The 18,650-nt window shown below is 40.7% G+C and overlaps 1 protein-coding gene across 1 annotated transcript; it reads right to left on the bottom strand.

Annotated features, from left to right (window-relative positions):
- Positions 1-1,912: 1,912 nt before the first annotated feature.
- rnf34b (ring finger protein 34b) lies at positions 1,913-17,541 on the bottom strand (the record flags this gene model as incomplete). The annotated part of the gene is made up of 8 exons (XM_083902159.1): positions 17,486-17,541; positions 11,040-11,258; positions 8,305-8,805; positions 6,037-6,099; positions 5,712-5,913; positions 5,603-5,626; positions 5,386-5,427; positions 1,913-2,097 (listed from the first exon to the last, which is right to left on the bottom strand). Exons 2-8 carry the CDS (start codon positions 11,241-11,243, stop codon positions 1,913-1,915), a joined length of 1,221 nt encoding a protein of 406 aa, XP_083758285.1. The 5' UTR covers positions 11,244-11,258; positions 17,486-17,541.
- Between the last annotated feature and the right edge of the window lie 1,109 nt (positions 17,542-18,650).

The following is an 18,650-nucleotide window of genomic DNA, read 5'->3' as shown; positions in this document are numbered from 1 at the left end:
GCCGCAAGATCGAGACCACGGTGCAGATTTTAATCGTGTGAGAGCGACGTGATCGAGGTGAAATGAGGAAAATCTTCTAAACCAGTACCAGCAAAAATACATTCGAAACACAGTATATGTATTTTTTTTTATTATTATTTTTTAAACCTCCATATTATGCATTATAATTTGAAATTATATCACCTCCCAAGTACATGGAAAAATATACATTTAATAACTTATCAGTAAACAACGATATAAACTATCTACTGTATTTGATTCACTTAACAGCAGTTAAGCTTTTTCTTTCTTTTTTTTTTTTTTTTTTAATATACCAGAGTCAAACTGCACCCACAGATATTTTAGTGAGTTCGCTGTGACACAAAGAAAAGAAGAAACAAAACTTTAATTTGCATAACATCTTAAAGTAAAACTGGGATTCCTCTACCGCTCACTGTGTGATGGACGTTTGGACGGTCACCTTGACGACATGACAAGCAAGGTATGTTGGACGTTACAAGTTTTTACGAAAAGTAGCACCTGTTACCTACAGAACGCTCTACATAGACTAAGTGAATTCAATTCAATGGTATTGCTTGATGGACAAAATCTGGTCATTTAAAAAACGAAAAAAGGAATAAAGACTTAATCCAAACGTCCACTTAATTAAAGGTCCAGTGTGCTTTTCCTACAGCTGCATTAAAAGGACAAACCAAGCACAGTGTGTGTGTGTGTTTCAGGACGACACAAATAAAGAAGAATGGCATCCTTTCTGGCGTACGAAGGCCACCGTAGTTCCCTGACGCGCGCGGGGGAAAAGGGAGGTCGCCGCCGTCTGCAGCGTAAAACTCCCATCTTACACACCTGGACCTTCGATTGTTTATTTAACTGTCCTCTTAATGATGTCGGCTAAAACATCAACACAACATAGAGGAAACGATCGGGGGAGACTGTGATCAAAAGTTTGGGAAAGATTTCTTTTTCTTTTGTGTCACACTGCTATTCCAAAAGAACTAAAAATGAACTCTCACACCCAGCTGGTGTTACAGGAACTAATAACCGAGCAGTGATTTTACCGTTCTTGTCATCAGCAAAAATCAGAGGAGATTGGTGAAACACATTCACACTGGAGGTTTCTCCGACACGTGAAACCCACGTATACCTCCTTTAGAGTTCATTGTAGAGAAAACAAAAGCTTGCTGGTTATGAGATGCATATAGAGTAGCTACTGTGTAAACCTAAGCCAAACATCAATCAGAGAAAATGACGTTTGGCACCTTGACACGTACCCTCCTGTACGTGAGAGCAGGTGACTCAGTGCATGTGGTGTTCAAATTAACGAGAAGAGATCCTTTTTAAAAAGAAAGAAAGAGTGTTTCCTAATATTGCACATCCTAACCAATACTGAGGGGCGACAACACGGCGTCATGTGGCACGACTGTGTAAACTGTATTGACTCTGAGCCTGGGTTCTTACAACTTTCTCCATTGCACTGCTTTCTCTGCACCACACATAACGACTCGACCCACTTCCGAGTAAACACAGGACCACCTCCCCTGCTCCCCTGCGAGCAGAATCTAAAAAGAGAGTAAGAAAGTGACGGCAGAGAGCATTCTGCTGTGTGTTTATCAGACTCGAGGGAGTGAGAGAACGAGAGTGAGTGTCCCGCTGCTGCTGCTGGTGACGTCCACCAGGGAGAAGAAGTGGGACTGGATGAGTTAGTAAGGGGAGCGGAGGAGGAGGAGGAAACAGACTGTGTCTGCCCAGAGGCAACAGTCTGTGCTTCAAAGATGGCAAAGAAGTTGTTTGCGCCTGCTGCAACATTAGGCCATACGAGACGTCATGCACAGCAGTTCATCCACGGTGATCATTTCAGAGCCGGGGCCACGTGCACGCCCGAGGGCCGCTCGAGACGCGCACATGCTCATAGTTTTTAGGACTTGAAGACATGCACGGCACGCACGACGTACTGCCTGCAGATGGGGCACTCGCTCATTCTCTTCCCGCACTTGGTGCAGGTCACCATGTGACCGCATTCCAGCAGCACACAGTCGATGATGGCGTCCATGCAGATGCGACACAGGTTTTCGTCCATAGCCAGATGAGCTTTGACACCATCTGTGGACAGAGACACACGTCCCATTAGCAACAATTCTCTCGGAGGTTTAAATGGGCAAGATGTGAATCTCCATCTGTTGATGACAAACACGTGCTGTGGCTGGAAGTTGAAGATGAGAGACTGAATGGACACATTGGTTTGAATGTTTTACCAACAGCATGAAATAGTTCTTGAAATTGGATTTGGACTGTGGCCTCAGGCAGATGGTTCAAGTCAATTAAGACTCGGACAAACAGACTGAAGAACAGTTTATAATCTAAATAAATGCTGTTTAAAAGAAACCATGTAAGATACGCCACACAACATTCCTGCAACCACTGTAATGTTTATTTAAATGAATTAAAGTATTTTCAAATGTATTTTAATTTCATTTTAAGTCCTTATACTTAACATAATAACGTATGTGACTTTAACGTTATTTTTATTCTTCATATGTAACATTAAAAGAAAGTGTAAAGGTAAGCAGCGCGCAAGTGGAACTGTTGGCACGGGAACAGTTGTGCCCAGGGTTGTTTCAGGGGTACACTTTTTCCGCCCGGACCACAGGTGCAATTTGAATGACGAATGGAGAACACGTCTCCCTTGTCTTTTGTTGTTCAACTCTGTTTTACAGGTTAGTAGTTGGTCAAAATGGTCGACATTACTTTCTAAAGCCTCACATAAGCTTGACGATTGTAATTATAACTTCTGGATATTGGTTTGAGCATTTTCTGTCGAACTTTACTTGCGAAATACCGCTAATCTCGAGGCGACAGGTACAGACGCTGTACCGGAGTGTTATTTTTGCCCTGCGCTTAGTCTCGCAGGTAGGTCGTGAGGACCGGCGTGTCTTTGTCTGCCCTATGTTTAGTCTCGCAGGCACGTGGCTTGCATTTTAAGTGTATTTATTTAGCACACACGGTTTATTTTGGTTTATGTCGTAGCTGAAATGATGGTGAATAATGTTTTATGCCTATCTTTCCAGCAAGAGAGTTTTGTACTGACAATGTTTTGTTTTTCCCTGTGAGTGATAAGTGCACTTAAATTAAGGGTGTAGATCCGGAATCATTGCAGAGTAGACTAACATTTGTTTGTTTTAAACACAGTTGTTGTTTTGTTTTGTTATTGCCCTGTTGGTCCATGTCCCACTCTCTCTTGTTGGCTTTAGTTGTTGTATTGTGTGATTGTTGATATGTTGATTTGTTGTCTCCTTATGCCTCTCCCCCCCCCCTCCTCCCTCTCTGTCCCCTATTTACCTCTGGTTCTGTCAGAGATGTCTTCCTGTTAAAGAGAGTTTTTTCTCTCTCCACTGTTGCCTCGTGCTTTCTCCTTGTGTGAGCTGTTGGACTTCTTTCTTTCTTCCCTTGCCTTACCAGACAAGTATTTTTAGTAGCGTTGTAATGTTTGATTAAGCTTGATTGGTACATTTGTAAAGAGTGCTTGACAAATAAATGTATCATCAGTATTGCTGCAACTTGCTCTACATGGGTATAGTAGACCTGATACACTTATATGATAGAGTGTACTTGTATGTTACTTGTGACCATAACCTGTAAGTACATGAGAAATGTGAGATGTTGCAGAACGTGTGAGTAAATGGACTTAAGTAAGCACTTAAGGCCAAATATAGACTGAAACAGGATCTGACACTAAGGGAAACATTAATGGTGAATTAAAGAACAGATGTAATCTGGATGATGAACTGAACACGCTGTGTCGTCATTGCTGCTGAACTCTATCTGTATTTTACAGGTGGTACTAACACTGAGACTGAGACATTGCGCTGGTAGGATTGCATTTTATTGTCTTCTATAGTTCAATTGTTTGAAACTAATGCCTGGGGCTGTAACACAGAGGCTAAAGGGATAGTTCAGTCAGTGCTGCCATTGCTGAGGACTAGTCTGAGACACAGACGTCGCCCCCATTGAAAACATGACTGTCGTTGGGAAAACAACAGATTTTAGCCACTTAACAAAAGGCTCATCTACTGAAATCTACTCTGTCTCAAAGATAATTAAGAATGTGATTGCCACCTTTTCTCGAATTAAACCACGTTCTCTGAGTGGAAACTGAAGTTTGTGTCACTGCACACATAAGACTACTTCCTCCGTTAATTTCAAATGTGTTATCCTGAGAAATCAGTGATTCGATGATTGGACATTGAGATTTACCGTACACAAACTTACCAAAACAGTAGACCAGTAGCTTTTGTGTTCTCACAAGCTAAACATAATTGTCTCTATTGATTTTGGTGCAGGGTTCTCTGGCTTCCTCCCACAGTCCAAAAACATGCAATATGGGGATTGGGTAAATTGGACACTCTAAATTGACCATAGGTGGTCGAGTGGGTGGTTGTTTGTCTCTTTGTGTCTCTGTGATGGACTGGCAAACTGTCCAGGGTGTGACCCCGCCTATCACAGCTTCCTCCGTCCCTCATGTGGAGGATGAAGCAGTAGACGATGGATGGATGGGTTTTGATAGTTGCATACTGCAGTTTTCACTCTGAAGAGCTGGTCTAACAGCTGGGTAAAGTGGCAAATATACTCTTCAGACATTAAAGACTTAAGCAGGCATAGAATTCATTTGATAAGCCTTTTGTTAAGTGGCTAACATCACTTTGCTGGTGAGGGCAAGAGTCCTTGTCTCTCTGGTTCCCGGTGACAGCGGCGTGACTTAACAGTCACTTTAAACAATTAAAGGGGTGGAATCTAACCACACAAATGAGCCACAAATTAGTCATTGCACTCGTTAATATGAATTAAATGTCTGACAGCTGACTGATCAGCTCACTGGCCTGAATCTGTCTCCCGCTGCTCACATCTAGATGAGGCCAACAGAGCTGCGGCCTGCCTGCTGTCCCCACACAAGTGACTATCGAGTGGGATAATATGATCCCCGACCTCCGTATCAAAAGAGAAGCTGGAGCAAGTTTGAAAATGTAATTACACCTGACGGAGACACGCTGCCACTGGAGTAATACGATGACTCATCAAGAGGTAAGAGCTCTATGAGAGTGTATTAATGACAATGAGTGGCTGCTGTTCAGAATATAATGAGATAATGCACAGTTTACACACAGGGGGGAGAAAGAAACACGACAGAAGATGGAGACGCTGAGAGAGAGACACAAGATAATGACTCAACTGACCATGATACGATAATCAATTAAAAGGTAAAATGTGTAAAAATGGCTTCGGCATGCTTTCACTGTTTATTACAATGAGATGAGCAGTGCAATGTACAGGGATTTTTCATGAAGGTGGACGTGAAAAGTGGCTTTTTTTTATATATATATAAGAACGTCTTACCTCCAACTCCACTGTTGCAGAGAGGTGGGGGGTATGCCACCACTTAATAGATACAAATGAGCAGTAATTAATATAAAACACAGTGTTGACAGTAATTAAAACTGCATTAAATGCCAATGTGTTCCTTAATGAGGGCTCTATATGCATATAAGTGAAAGCATTTGAAGGTGTAGTCGCATAACGACAACGAATGTGATAATAAAAAAAGCAAAATTACCTGCAGTTATGCTCACATTTTCTACTAAAAAAGAAGAGAAAAACATATTTAATCATACAGAGCAGTAGAATTCACGACACTTAAGACGTTTAGAGGCAGAAGTTCTTACTGGATTTCCTGTTCTGCTCGTTTTCTCTGTAGAGTCGATGCACTCGCTCCAGCAGCTCCCACTTCTCACAGCAGCCCGAGTAATTGACAAAGTTCCTGGCGAGAATCTCTTTCAGCTGGCGCACGGAGAGGTTTTCTATCGCCGCTTCATTGTCCAGATCAGACAGCGAAGCTCTGATCCTCCTCTGTGTCCCAGGACTGACCTGTCGTTCAAATGAGAAGCACAGCTTTGGTAACTAGACGACCAGCAAGGTTTTTTACTTCAAAGTCTATTCTTTCATTTCCGTGACTGAATATAAAAGTAAAAAAAAAGACAAGTGTCATACCTCAATGATATTTTCAGTGGGCTCCAGGTTCAAGAGGGACGCTGCTGGAGTGTCCTCATGCTCCTGAGTGAGTGGAGACTGAAGTCAGTTGAGTTTGTTTTAACTCGCATTAAAGCATTTCAGTCATCGCTCAGCAGTTTATCATATCACTCCACTTAAAGCATGTTGTTCTTGCCAAATATGAAGAAATTCCCTTCAGGTGTTTCTGACACATTGTGATCATGAGGCTAAAAACATGTTTCAGAAACATCCATAGTCTCATATCCTGATATAAACAATGACCTCTGATGTTTTATTGCTTTTAATACTGAATAATGTTTTCATAATGCTGCATTTCTACCTATTCTTCCTAAGCGTCTTTGAGCAGTAAATCTAATATGATAATATTTTTTTTTACTATTAATTGCTTGCTTTTGCATTAAGTTATCTTTCCTCTCTTGAGATTTGGTGTTCTGAATTTAGTCCCCCCCCCCCGTTATCCTACTTTTGCTTTGTCTGACAAAGCACTTTGTAAAAGCACTTTGTTTTTTAAGGTGCTTTATAAATCAAGTTATTATAGGTCAGACACCAAACCCACTGAACTCCCACTACTTTTATAATGTGAAAAATAACAACAACTGGTACACAAATCATTTAATAATTTAAAGTTGGCGCATGATGTATATTTTGTAAATATAATATTACATCTAGCTACAAATGTAAAATCCCAATGTTGGTACACCTATGCTCATGAGATGATGCCTATAGACTCATTTACCTCAAGACAAAATGACAACCTTTACAAAAATCTAAACTGAACAGTGGATTTGAATAATCTTTTTTCCACAAGAAGAATGTTAAGCCCGCACAAACAAGGAGAAATTCAAAAAACTAACACAAAAAAACAAAAACAAAGTGAGAGATTATGTACGGGGGGATGAGGAGAGAGAGAGATGTACAGCTTGTTTCTGTTGTTTTGCTGCAGCTGTGATGCTGTGGGGGATTTCTCAACCTGTGGGGTTGTTGCATAACAGACTCAGCCTATGTTACAGACCTAAAAAAGGCAAAGAGCTTAATCTGCTTCACTGGCTGCACTGAGAACTCTGTGCACTGCTATGTGCTCACAAACATGCTTCTGTCCTTTTGTGAGGACACTCATTTACATAATGCATTGCCTAACGTTGACTTTCAGATTTTAACACCTATCCCCTTCCTTAACCTAATCCTAGCTCTGACCAAAACATTAAAGCTGCAATAAATGGGATTGCCGGAAAAAAAGTTGCTCCTTGAGTCTCAAGAAAATCCAAAAAATGGGTCTTCTCTGTAGATTTCGCTCCGTCTGTCTGAGCTTAATTATACAAGGTCTCTTTCTACTTCTGGGTCAAAGACTGGGGAGGACATTTTGGTTAATGCCTGGAAAGTCTGACTCCAGTCCGACTAAGCAAAAACACGGAGGAGTAATTGGACTATGCATCACAATATCCAGGTATGTTAGTCCGACTAAGCGTGTACACGTAGGAGTAATCCGGCTATGAATCACATTATCCAGGTATGTTAGTCCGACTAAGTGTATACATGCTATGAATCACATTATCCAGGTATGTTAGTCCGACTAAGCATATACAGGCAGGAGTAATCAGACTATGAATCACATTATCCAGGTATGTTAGTCCGACTAAGTGTATACTCACAGGAGTAATAAGACTATGAATCACATTATCCAGGTATGTTAGTCTGACTAGCTCGATTTTAGTCGGACTGATGGGTTTACATGACATTAAGAAAACCAAATGATTGTCTTAGTCCGACTACAATCAGCCTGTTAATGCATGTAAACACACTGTATGTCTTAAACTACAAACAGCTCTTTGAAGCTGTGAGGAATGCATAAAATGTCCTCACTCCATGAGTTCTTTAACTTAAAGATGGTAGCGCTAGCAAACACAGAGAGAGCTAAGGCAGCTGTTAACAGTTGTCACTTCAGACAAAGTCAGTCGAGCTGAGTTGTGTCATTGTCAGTCGAGGGAAAACAGTTGTACTTTGTTCACAACAAAGCACTGACATTCAAACAAAAAAAACACAATGAGAGAAACATGAAACAAACATCTGAGGAGGATGACACACGTGGTTGACAGAGAGAAGTTGTTTACCAGGGACTTAAGAACTGTCGCACAGAGACGTTTGATTTCACCTTTGAAATTAACGATCTTGGAAAGAATGAGGGCAGATGTGAGAGAAGTGTGTGGCATTTTGGAGACGAGTGAATGAGAGAATGAACACTTGTCAGACCTGGCTGCTGGTTCCTGAGCTGTCACTTCCTGGGCTGAGCACGTCTCCCTGAGAGGCGGAGAGGACTGACTGTTCAGAGGCGGAGCGGGGCGAGGCGGCATGTGAGTGGGGGAGTGAGTGCAGACTGTCTGTGTCATCTTCCCCATCTCCCTCCTCCTCCTCCTCGTGAGTGTCTTCCTCTTCTTCTTCTTCTTCTTCCTCTTCTTCCTCTTCTTCCTCCTCCTCCTCCTCCTCATCCTCTACCAGCACTGCTCTCTGGGGCGCCCTTGTCCCCTGATGACAGAGCACCAGGTCCACCAGGTCCTCTTTCTCCCTGCACGTGTCGGTGGGGATGTTGCGCAGCAGCAGATACTGGCGCAGGTCTTTTACTCGCAGCTGCATGAGCCGAGGCCGCTGGAATGCTGTGCCACGCAGTAGATGGCAGGTTGTGCAGCAGTGCAGGTCCTCCTGCAGCACCGAGCACAGGGTGCAAAAACTCTTCTTACAGTCACAGCAGATGTGCTGCAGGGGAGACGAGGAGGGGGGAAAAAAAGAGATGTGATTAGCTCATATTTTTCTTTCCAAATAAAGAAATCAAACTCCTCTTTTGAGTGAATTTATCGACATAAAGCCGTTTAAATAATGTCTATATGATTATTTCTAAGCGGCCTCTGATGTTCGACTTCTGTCGGCATATTAAACTATTCATCCTCCGTCACTTTTGATGAATAAATCAATCATGCACTGAGAGGGATTTTACTATTTTGAGATGTGGGAAGTGGGTCATGTGATGGAACTGAGCTCACTGCAGCCTCTGGCAACATTGTTTCATTTGCACCAGAATAATTAAATCAACCCACAAGCAATAATCCAGAATTTTACTTTATAAACTTGCTGCATGACAGTGTGACTTTGTTGTTGTCATGTAACAAATTACTTAAAAAAAAGAGAAGAAAACAGTTCATGAGTTATCAAAACTTCCATCGAGCATTTGAAGAATGTGTGCATATATTTTCTTTGTAGTATGTCGTATATAATAGTGATTATTTGTGCTTAATTAGCTGGTTTGATTGGCAGAAAGTGGATCATAAATGTTTGAATTAATTTAAGAAGCATATGTCTGCATAACCCAGCTCCAGCTGTATGGATTTACACTTGTGCTGCAACCATTGATTTTTTTATTTTCAATTATTTTGTTGATTCATTGACAGTGTTTGGTCCATAAAATGTGTCAAAAAGCTTGCACCATTGCTGTTGCTAAATACACCAGTTAAATATTGGGATTTTAGAAATCTCCTTTGCTAAATGTTGGAGATTTACGCATGTTTTCAGGATTTTTAAGTCTTTTTAACCGATCTTCACTTTGGCGTTGTTCGGTTTGACTCTTTTGTCGGTCGTCGCGCTCGTGACTCTGACGGTCTCTGACCAATCATTGACCAGCAGTCTGTCGACGTCACATTTTAGTATCGGCTCGGCTCGCTTGGAACTTCACCAGAGCAAGTGCTAAAAAAAGTACCAGGTACTAAAGAAATTGAGTAGAGTCAACTGAATAGAACTGTATAGTGGAAAAGTGCCAAAAGTGAGGACTTCTCTGCTCCCGCTACTCGAGCACATCGGGAACTATGATGCATAGCAGAAAATATGTAAACACTCCTTTTCAACGCTCTTCACGCTCACTGCTTTGGCTTGTGTGGACATTCACCATAGTGTGCGTTCCAATTATCCCTCCTAAATGTTTTCCACTGCATCATTTAAGAAGGTGAAATTAAAAAAGTTACTGATTATTAGAATATTAGGCAGTTAATTTAACATTAGATTACTGATTACTTTTTGGATGTGCACTATAAAAGAAGAGAGAGATATCAAAACCTTAGTTAATGTCAGAAGAGAGAGGAAATATTCTGCAGCTCACGTCCGGCTGCACAATCTGTTATTTTCTTGGTAAAAAAGGAAAAGAGACAAACTCGTCTTTATCTCCTGCTTGACATTTTCCAGGCTTAATGCTGTCGAGCACCTGAGTAGACTGACACTTGAAATGCTGTCAACCTTTTACTTATCAGTAGCGCACAAATATGGCCAGGTCTACCAGAGGCACACCATCGCCGCAGCACATACTGTTCTTCAAACGCTACCCTCCTGCACTTTTCTTTTCATACACACGTGTATCGCGGAAATCGACCCAGGCAAACCGGTGTGTGGATGACGATAGAGCGACGTGTATGAAGCGAGCGCTGATGAAAACGCCGCTGCGCCTGATTTTCTTCTGTGTCTCGGTGCGTACGACTGCCAGACGGACGCGGTGCACGCTGCCATTAATCCCTGACACGGGGCAGCTGTGCAGAGACACCAGGAAATACCAGAATGAATATGTATGGTGTATGCTCCTAAAGGATAACGCCAATGCCCCCCCCCTTCTTTTTTTGGAAACATCAATAGTGCTGACATTTGAGTTATTCAGTCAAATTACAACTTAAACTACCGTTCAAAAGTTTGGGGTCACCTGTACAATTTCTGTGTGTTTTCCATTAAAAGTCACACTTTTATTCATCAAAAGAGTTGCAAAATAATAATTTTGCCCTTAAATAAATCTGTACACAGTTGTCACACAGCTTTACATGAGTAAAGTTTAGGTGAAATGATCATTTGGCAGAATGTCTTCCAAAGAAAACTGTGTATTGTTTTTTCGCATATAACGCTTATTTTAACGATGATATTTTTTCTTAAATTAGACTCTTTGCTCATAGTTTTTTAATTACCTTGCGTCTGAAGACAGAGAAGGCCAGTCCGCAGGCCTTGCACAGATGTCCGGCGCTCCCTGAGCTGGTGGGCGGGTAGGTGGAGTAGCCGGCGCTGGGGGCGAAGCGGAAGGGCCGAGCGCCCGCTCCAAACCCAGGCTGCTGTGCCCGCACCGTGCCCGTGCCCATCACCTCGTTCAGCAGCCCACAGCATGACGCCCACATGGACGATGCTCCTGCCTGTAGAGAGTAACGACACGCAAACAAACTTTTTTGGTGGCATCGTCGAAACACAGACTGTGAGAATGAAGAGTTTTCTGTAAATAACCAAAACACACGGGAGCTGAGGATCTTTCTTTTTAGGCCTATTAAGCTAAAAGTAGGGCAGCTTTTATATAGTCTGAAAGGCTAAATCCAGGGCAAGAGGTATCATAATTTACAAACTTAACAACTGTCAGAAACTCAGAAGAACATTCTCATGACGTTTTTAGTGAATGACTCAGAATGAAACTGTGAGCATAAGCAAGTAATAGGGCTGAAAGATTTAAGTAAAACATCTAATGGCAAACCTTTCTGACATATATTATATATTGCCACTGCGATGTAACTTTTTAAGAGTCGAGCTTCCGTTTCATATTTACTGAGATAGTTTTAAAATAAGATAGTCCATTACCACGTGTCAACATAAAACTACCATTTTATACGACACTTATGCAAGGATGCACGAAATGATACGACCTCGGTTGAACTCATTCATTTTATTTATCACCACAAAATAAAATGTTTTCTTATTATTATCACTGGGGCTGGACGACGTGACCCCAAAACTAAAGCCAATACGTGAGAAGTTGAGAAAACGGCTATTGTTTTTTTATGGACAGACATTGACAGAAATGCATAATTAAAAAGAAAAAACTATTCACAAATCTGAAGTACAACAATAAAAGCAATTGAGATTATATACTGTATATATTGCTATTGAGGAAATTATATTGCAACACACGTAGCCATTAAATTATTGCAGAGCCCTAATGCACCCTGATCTGAAATATATACGATGCAACCCTACACTCTTTTATTAAGGAGACAGTCTCCGTTGGTTTGGAGCAAAGAGTGAAAACTGAGAGGAAGAGGAGGAGGGGAAAAGACACTGGGGAAGCACATTATTGAGAGTGCTCTCTGTGAATCTTTGAGGTCAGAGATAATTAGACAACTGGACTGTAAAAGCTCCAATTAATGATGTTCAACAAAGAGATCTGCGAGTTAAATGTCTCATTTTTTTTGCGCAATCTGATAAAAAAAAACAAAAAACAGCCGCGAATACAAGTATTAGATGCGAGTGAAATCTGAGACAGGAAATGTGCAAACAGCTCTAAGTTTAGCCCATACAGTTAAACGCACAGTATGTAATTTCTACTGTCTCTCAATCGAAACAATTACAGAAGAACTCGTTCGATGATGTCATGAAGGAGCGTGGAATCATGGGAAATGTGCGTGGAAAGCTGTGCCAGTCGTTGTGTTTACATGCATGTTAAAAGTCTGATTCTAGTCGGACTAAGACAATTATTCGGTTCCCTTAATGTCATGTAAATACGTTAGTCAGACTAAAATTGAGCCGGTCTTAGTCGGACTAACATACTTGGATAATGCGATTCATAGTCGGATCACTCCTGCTTGTACACACTTAGTCGGACTGGAGTCGGACTGGAGTTGGACTGGAGTCGTACTGGAGTCGTACTGGAGTCGGACTTTCTGTGCATGTACCAAACTTTCCTCCCCGGTCTTTGACCCGGAAGTCGGAGGAGAAGATGTATAAACTGCAGCGCTGTTGACGGAAATCATACGCCGGCGTCGTCTTTCTTTGGACAACATGGCAACCACAAGAGCCATGCTCCATCTAATTTGTATCGTGATTCACGACACAAAGGTCAACAGAGAGAGAGATACAGCGCCACCTGTTGAGACGGAGTCAGACATATGTCCAATACATCAATTTATTTATGCATTTATACTAGGACTCTGCAAGTTGTCCGATTGCCTGTCTTAGTCCGACTATGGCCTTTGCTCGATTAAACTGTGCATGTAAATGTACTGAATTTTTACCATGTGGTACAGTCCTGGCGCTCATTAAATTTAAATAGTTCTATAAAGTCTCAATGGTCATTTAACAATAGTGGAGACCAGTAGAGCAGATTTCTGGAAACAAATACAGTACATGTTGTTTTGTTTTTATGCAAAAGTGAATATATGGGTCCACACAGAAAGAACAGGCAGGTCTGTGTTTGCTGACCACAAGACAAGACAGAGACGGGGGGAGCAAAGATGGCGTGATTTGAGCATACTGATGAGAGTGGAGGGAGGGGGAGGTCAGCAAGGAGAGAATATGTCTTCTGTTGTTCCCCGGCCTGCAGAATCGATAGCTGACATGAGCATAATGTCAGGCCTCTGTGGTTCCCGGCTCTGCGCAGAGAGTACGGCGAGTTCACAGGGTCCCGCCACCATCTCCTCTTAAGGCAGCATTCTGCTCCGACTTGTCACAAACACCCTGTGATCTCGCGTCACCTCCTCTGCTTGAGGGAGTCGTTATGTAATCTCAGGAAGCAGGCACTACATGTGGAGTCACGGCGAGAGGAGGCGGAAGGTCTGAGCTCACTGCAGTCAGTCAGTTTACATTACACTGCAGTAACAGCATGGTAGTAGTATCATTGTGTGTCTGGGAGGCAATAATATGGTAATACCATGTTATATTGTTATATACTAATTACCAAGTGGGACCTAATTTCAACTTTATACATTTTCATTCACAAAAAGTCCATGTGTAGGTATTACTACTGATGGTAACCTATAATAAGTCACATTACCAAGCTGTAACCTGGATAATACTTTGGAAATAACATGGTATTACTGCAAAGGTTCTTTTTATTATCACACTACACCATTATTACTGCAAATAACATTTTGTTACTGTGTTGTAAAGTGTTATCTAAAAAGATTTATTGCAATTTGATACAATGCAATGAGCAAATAGCAAAGGCTTCAATTTCATTGTTCTATATTCGATTGCTCTACAGTATGTTCTATGTCAGTATTTCAGTGGTACTTCATATAGTATACTGTTTAAGTTTCACCTAAAATTGTAGAAAATTTGTCAAATTAGATATTTCCCTATTCACCAACGTGGAATCCTCAGAGGACAATTAATGTTTATCATTTCTGTTTTATAAATGACCAAATATGTTTCAAGAAAATGTTCAAAGCCGCTCTTAATTAATATTATGTTAATCAAAATGCTATTTTTAGCTGCCTGCGTCTTATCCTCGGTTAAACCTGCCACCAGCAGCTCGCTTTGTCAGGAAATTTAACTCCCCCTGGCTCCAAGTGCACGATAAAACCATGATGCATTACAACTTGGAATTATTTGCCCTCGGGCTTTAACTTGACCTGATGTTCAGCTGCTAAAAAAGTCTCACAGGTTTCATTCAACTGTCCTCGTAATGCAGCGAAGCCGCTCAAATGAATATTTACTGCATTGTGCAGCAGCGTTTTTTTTCCTCTGAGAACACCGTGATCTGGCTTAGAGCCAGCGGCACGAGATCCCCTCTGTCACTCCAATTAGCACACTGTAAGCTCAGCAGGCAGGGAGTCCCGCACAAACAAGGGACGAGAGCAAACATCACATGTAGTACACTGTTTTCATATAAGCGTTCCCTCTGGAAGCTCTGAAATCAATGTAATAACATATTTGTGTCATCCCAATCACACCTCTGTCTGGACACTGTAATCGCAGGTCTTAGCCAAATAATTGACATATTTCACACACTGCTGCTGCTGCTGGAATAGGATTAGCAAACACTCCAGACCCACTTTACATACAAACAAGTCTGAAGAGTGGCAGAAAAAAAAAGTAACCAGATTTAAATAGAAATATGGGAGGAAAAATCCGACACCTCCTCTGCATGAACTTTAATTTGACTTCAGGGGATCAAATCTCACAGGACTGCATTGACACAGACACGTTTCACCATATGGGCCCAGAACTTAAGATAAGGCCTAAATGGGTCATACGAGGGTTGGAGTGTTTAAGGAGAACGTCGTGAGTCTGAAAACGCAAAGATAACGCTCCTCGCCTTCCTTCGACGAGCATCAGGTGAAGAGATGCTGATTTGTTTACTCTCACAGAACACATGGAGACGACTAACGTCATTAACACCGGTGTCAATTAACTGCGGTGAAGTTAATCGGCAATGAATGCCCTGATACACGAATGCTTCTGACTCTGAGTGGGAACTTACTAAAACAAAAGGACATAAATGTGAACTTTACAGCATTCATGGACAAACCATACAAATCACATACTGCAAATCAGCCTAAAAACCAAACTCTAATAGTACATTTTGCAGGTTGTGGGAAGTAAAACTGCACAAGAGGAAACGGTCATTTAAGCCTGATTATATCCCTGGTTCTGCTGCTAATTCAAGTAAAATTTTGATTGAATGCATTTAAAAAGCAGGTTGGACTCCAATATTAGTGTCTCATGTCGAAGAGCCGCTTAACAGACACGAGTCTGATTTGAGAATCGGAGTTGACGATTGATTTCTGTGTCCACGCGGCCTTGGAAAAACTCAGATATCGATCGCTCGGATATGAGTCCATCAGGTATGAGCCTGTTAATATGCACTTAGTACAATTGGTCAATGCAAACTGATAAAGGAGTCTTAAAATCTCGGATAGCGGTTGAAAATATCATCATCGCAAATGTCATTGCACAGACGACACAATGTATACTACCGTTCAAAAGTTTGGGGTCACCTATACAAATTTTTTTCATCAACACTGGAGAGATTGCTGGAAAATGGCCTAAGTAATACACCTATGTACATATTCCATTAAAAACCAGACATTTGCAGCTAGAATAGTTGTTTACCACATTAACAATGTATGATTTTCCTTTCTAAGTGACCCCAAACTTTTGAACAGTAGTGTACACCAAACGAAGAGAATTGCGACGCTCGCCGTGTAAACAGCTGTCATCCTTCACCACCGTTTTCTTCATCATCATCATCGTCATCATCATCTGTCTCTCACACACTTTTCATTTCCTCTCTCTGTCTGGTGAATCCTGTTTTTCCTCTGGAAGTGTCACTCAGAGTGAAAAGTGAACTGCGAGTGAAGAGCAATATAGTGTGTGTGTGTGAGAGAGAGAGAAACTACATCATTTATAAGCGTTTTGTCATTTGTCTAAAAATGATTAATGTCATTTTTCATTGAAATTACCCATTAAAGTTCAATCGTGTGCAGTGATTCATGTTCACTTCCACGTTAGACTCTGCTGTTGGCCATGTTTGGATTTGTGTCTGCACAATAACAGTTTTTTTTTTTTTTTAAACAGTTTACTCCACGGGCAGAGGAGAACTTAGGCAGGATTTATCCCGGAGGAGGATATTTTTGGTTCGGCAGTGCAAACACAACATATTGACTGCTGTGGAGATTGTCCTGGAATATTAATGCATAACTATATAACAAGCGCCTCCATAAATCCACTGTGCCCCCTGGACTCTCCTTCATAGCTTTAGATCTCTTCATCCACTTTTGGGAGTCGGCCCCTAAAGTAAAAAACGTTGAGTCTCATGTGGAAACGCAGCGTTGAGCCTCTGCTTTATAATTTCAGCAGAGATTAGTGTTTGTCATCATAAGAGGATTTTGAATGGAAAAGCACATAAAAAAAATCAAATGTGCATTTATATCACAGATCAAGTCGAAGGCCTATATCCCAGATTAAATTGTTATTGATGACATGGAGAACAGGCTACATTGTAGCACATGTATGTTTACGTGATTCAGCGTAAACTGTCTGAAAAGCTGCTTTTAATCAATCAGAAAAACAAACACAACATCTATTCTATTTCTCTTTATTTACCGTGATTATATGCTGATAATGTGCTTCACGTATGGCATACTTTGATTTATTTCTTATTTTCTTGTCAATATTTTGTCTTATGGAACATTTGATCACATCTATAAAGTCATTTGTAGAGCTGCAACTAACTGTTGTTTTTGTAATCGATGAATCTGTCTATTAATTGATTAATCTTTTGGTCTAAAAAATGTTGATCCGTGATTGACGATGTTCTCGAATGTCCACAAAGCAAAATAATTCAGTTTTAATGATTTCTTTGTTATGTGGAGCAAAGAAACAAAGTAAAGAAGCTAAAACGATCTGAAATCTCGTTTTAATAATGAAAAAAGCGATTATCGATTATCAAAATAGTTGAAGATTAATTTAGTAATCGGTTAATAATCGATGGCTTGATGAATTGTTTCAGCTCTAGTCATTTACAAACCTTAAATACCGTATATGTATTATACACCACATACATCGCATGCATTTTCCCCTAAAAAATGTCAAATACTGTCATATACCATGTATTACATTGTTTTAATGGGAGGATCTGGTAAAGGCAACTCACCCAAAAATGGCAAATATGTGCTGTCTTGTGTCTGTTGTCTGTCTTACTGCATCCAGCATGACTGAAAACATCGAGAATGGATTTTGATTACATTTTCTGGGGATGGAGGTTACACAGTTTAACCAATAATTGTGAGGTGGATTCTTGACATTTTTGTTATTAACTCTGCAAAAATGCGTTGCTGTGAAAAAGGAAAAAAAGTATCTCACATAACGTTTTTGTTATTTGGTCCAAATCTAGACCTTAATCCACGTTGACACTGTTAAAAACGGAGTGGCCTTGGTGGAGACTTTCACTCTCCGAGTGCCTTTTCTTGTTGGATATAAAATTATTTGACATGGCCAGGATTTAAATTAGCCTCCAACCACACTGTCGGAACCCCCCCGCCCTCTTCCACATACTAATCCAAGACATTAAATTGATTTGTTCAGCTTTTTCAAGCCCAAATTGCAAGTAATGTAATAAAAAAGGAGGTCAAATTCAAATAAATAAATAAAAATGTCAAGAGTGTTTGCAGCGACAGTGAGAGCTTAGGGCAGGGGTCTGCAATCTGTGGCTCTAGATCTTTTATTTACATTTTTGTCTTTCAAAGTGCATGTTTCTTATTGTTACTGTTTTAGTATTCAGTTAACTCAAAATATGCGTCACGTCTTTTGTCTACGTCTTAAACGCAATATTTAAAGACGTCTCCAAAAACTCAACAGAGCTGTGTGTGAAATATGGAAAAACCGTGATTTATCTCAAAACAGGCCAACACATGCCAACGGTTTTCTTATTTTTGTAGTTCTTAAATTTCACAAATGCAACAAACTTAAGTTATAAAACTGTATACATTTTAATTTTAAGGGTAAAACAGATTTTTGCTGCCTCAGATGTGTCAAAAATGGCTCTTCTGAAACTAGAGAGGTTGCAGACATCTAAATTAAGGGGAATCCTCTGTTCTGCAAATACTCAGATATACTGTAAACCGAGGTAGAATAAAAACAACCTGTACTTCTTTGAGTATAATGTATGTTTTCACATATGTATATGTATGATTATATTTCATAAATGACGCATTCAGTCTGCATAAAAAACAGCAGCAGCAGCAGCAGCAGCTGCACATAGCTCTTCATATTGAAGGTACATAATCACGTTGATGGGCTGTGTTAACCTTTCACTCTGT

This window comes from Microchirus variegatus, assembly GCF_963457635.1.
Source record: "Microchirus variegatus genome assembly, chromosome: 16".
In the NCBI taxonomy this organism is placed as follows: domain Eukaryota; kingdom Metazoa; phylum Chordata; class Actinopteri; order Pleuronectiformes; family Soleidae; genus Microchirus; species Microchirus variegatus.
Note: the sequence above shows the minus strand (reverse complement) of the source record. Positions and strands in the feature narration are given on the sequence as shown.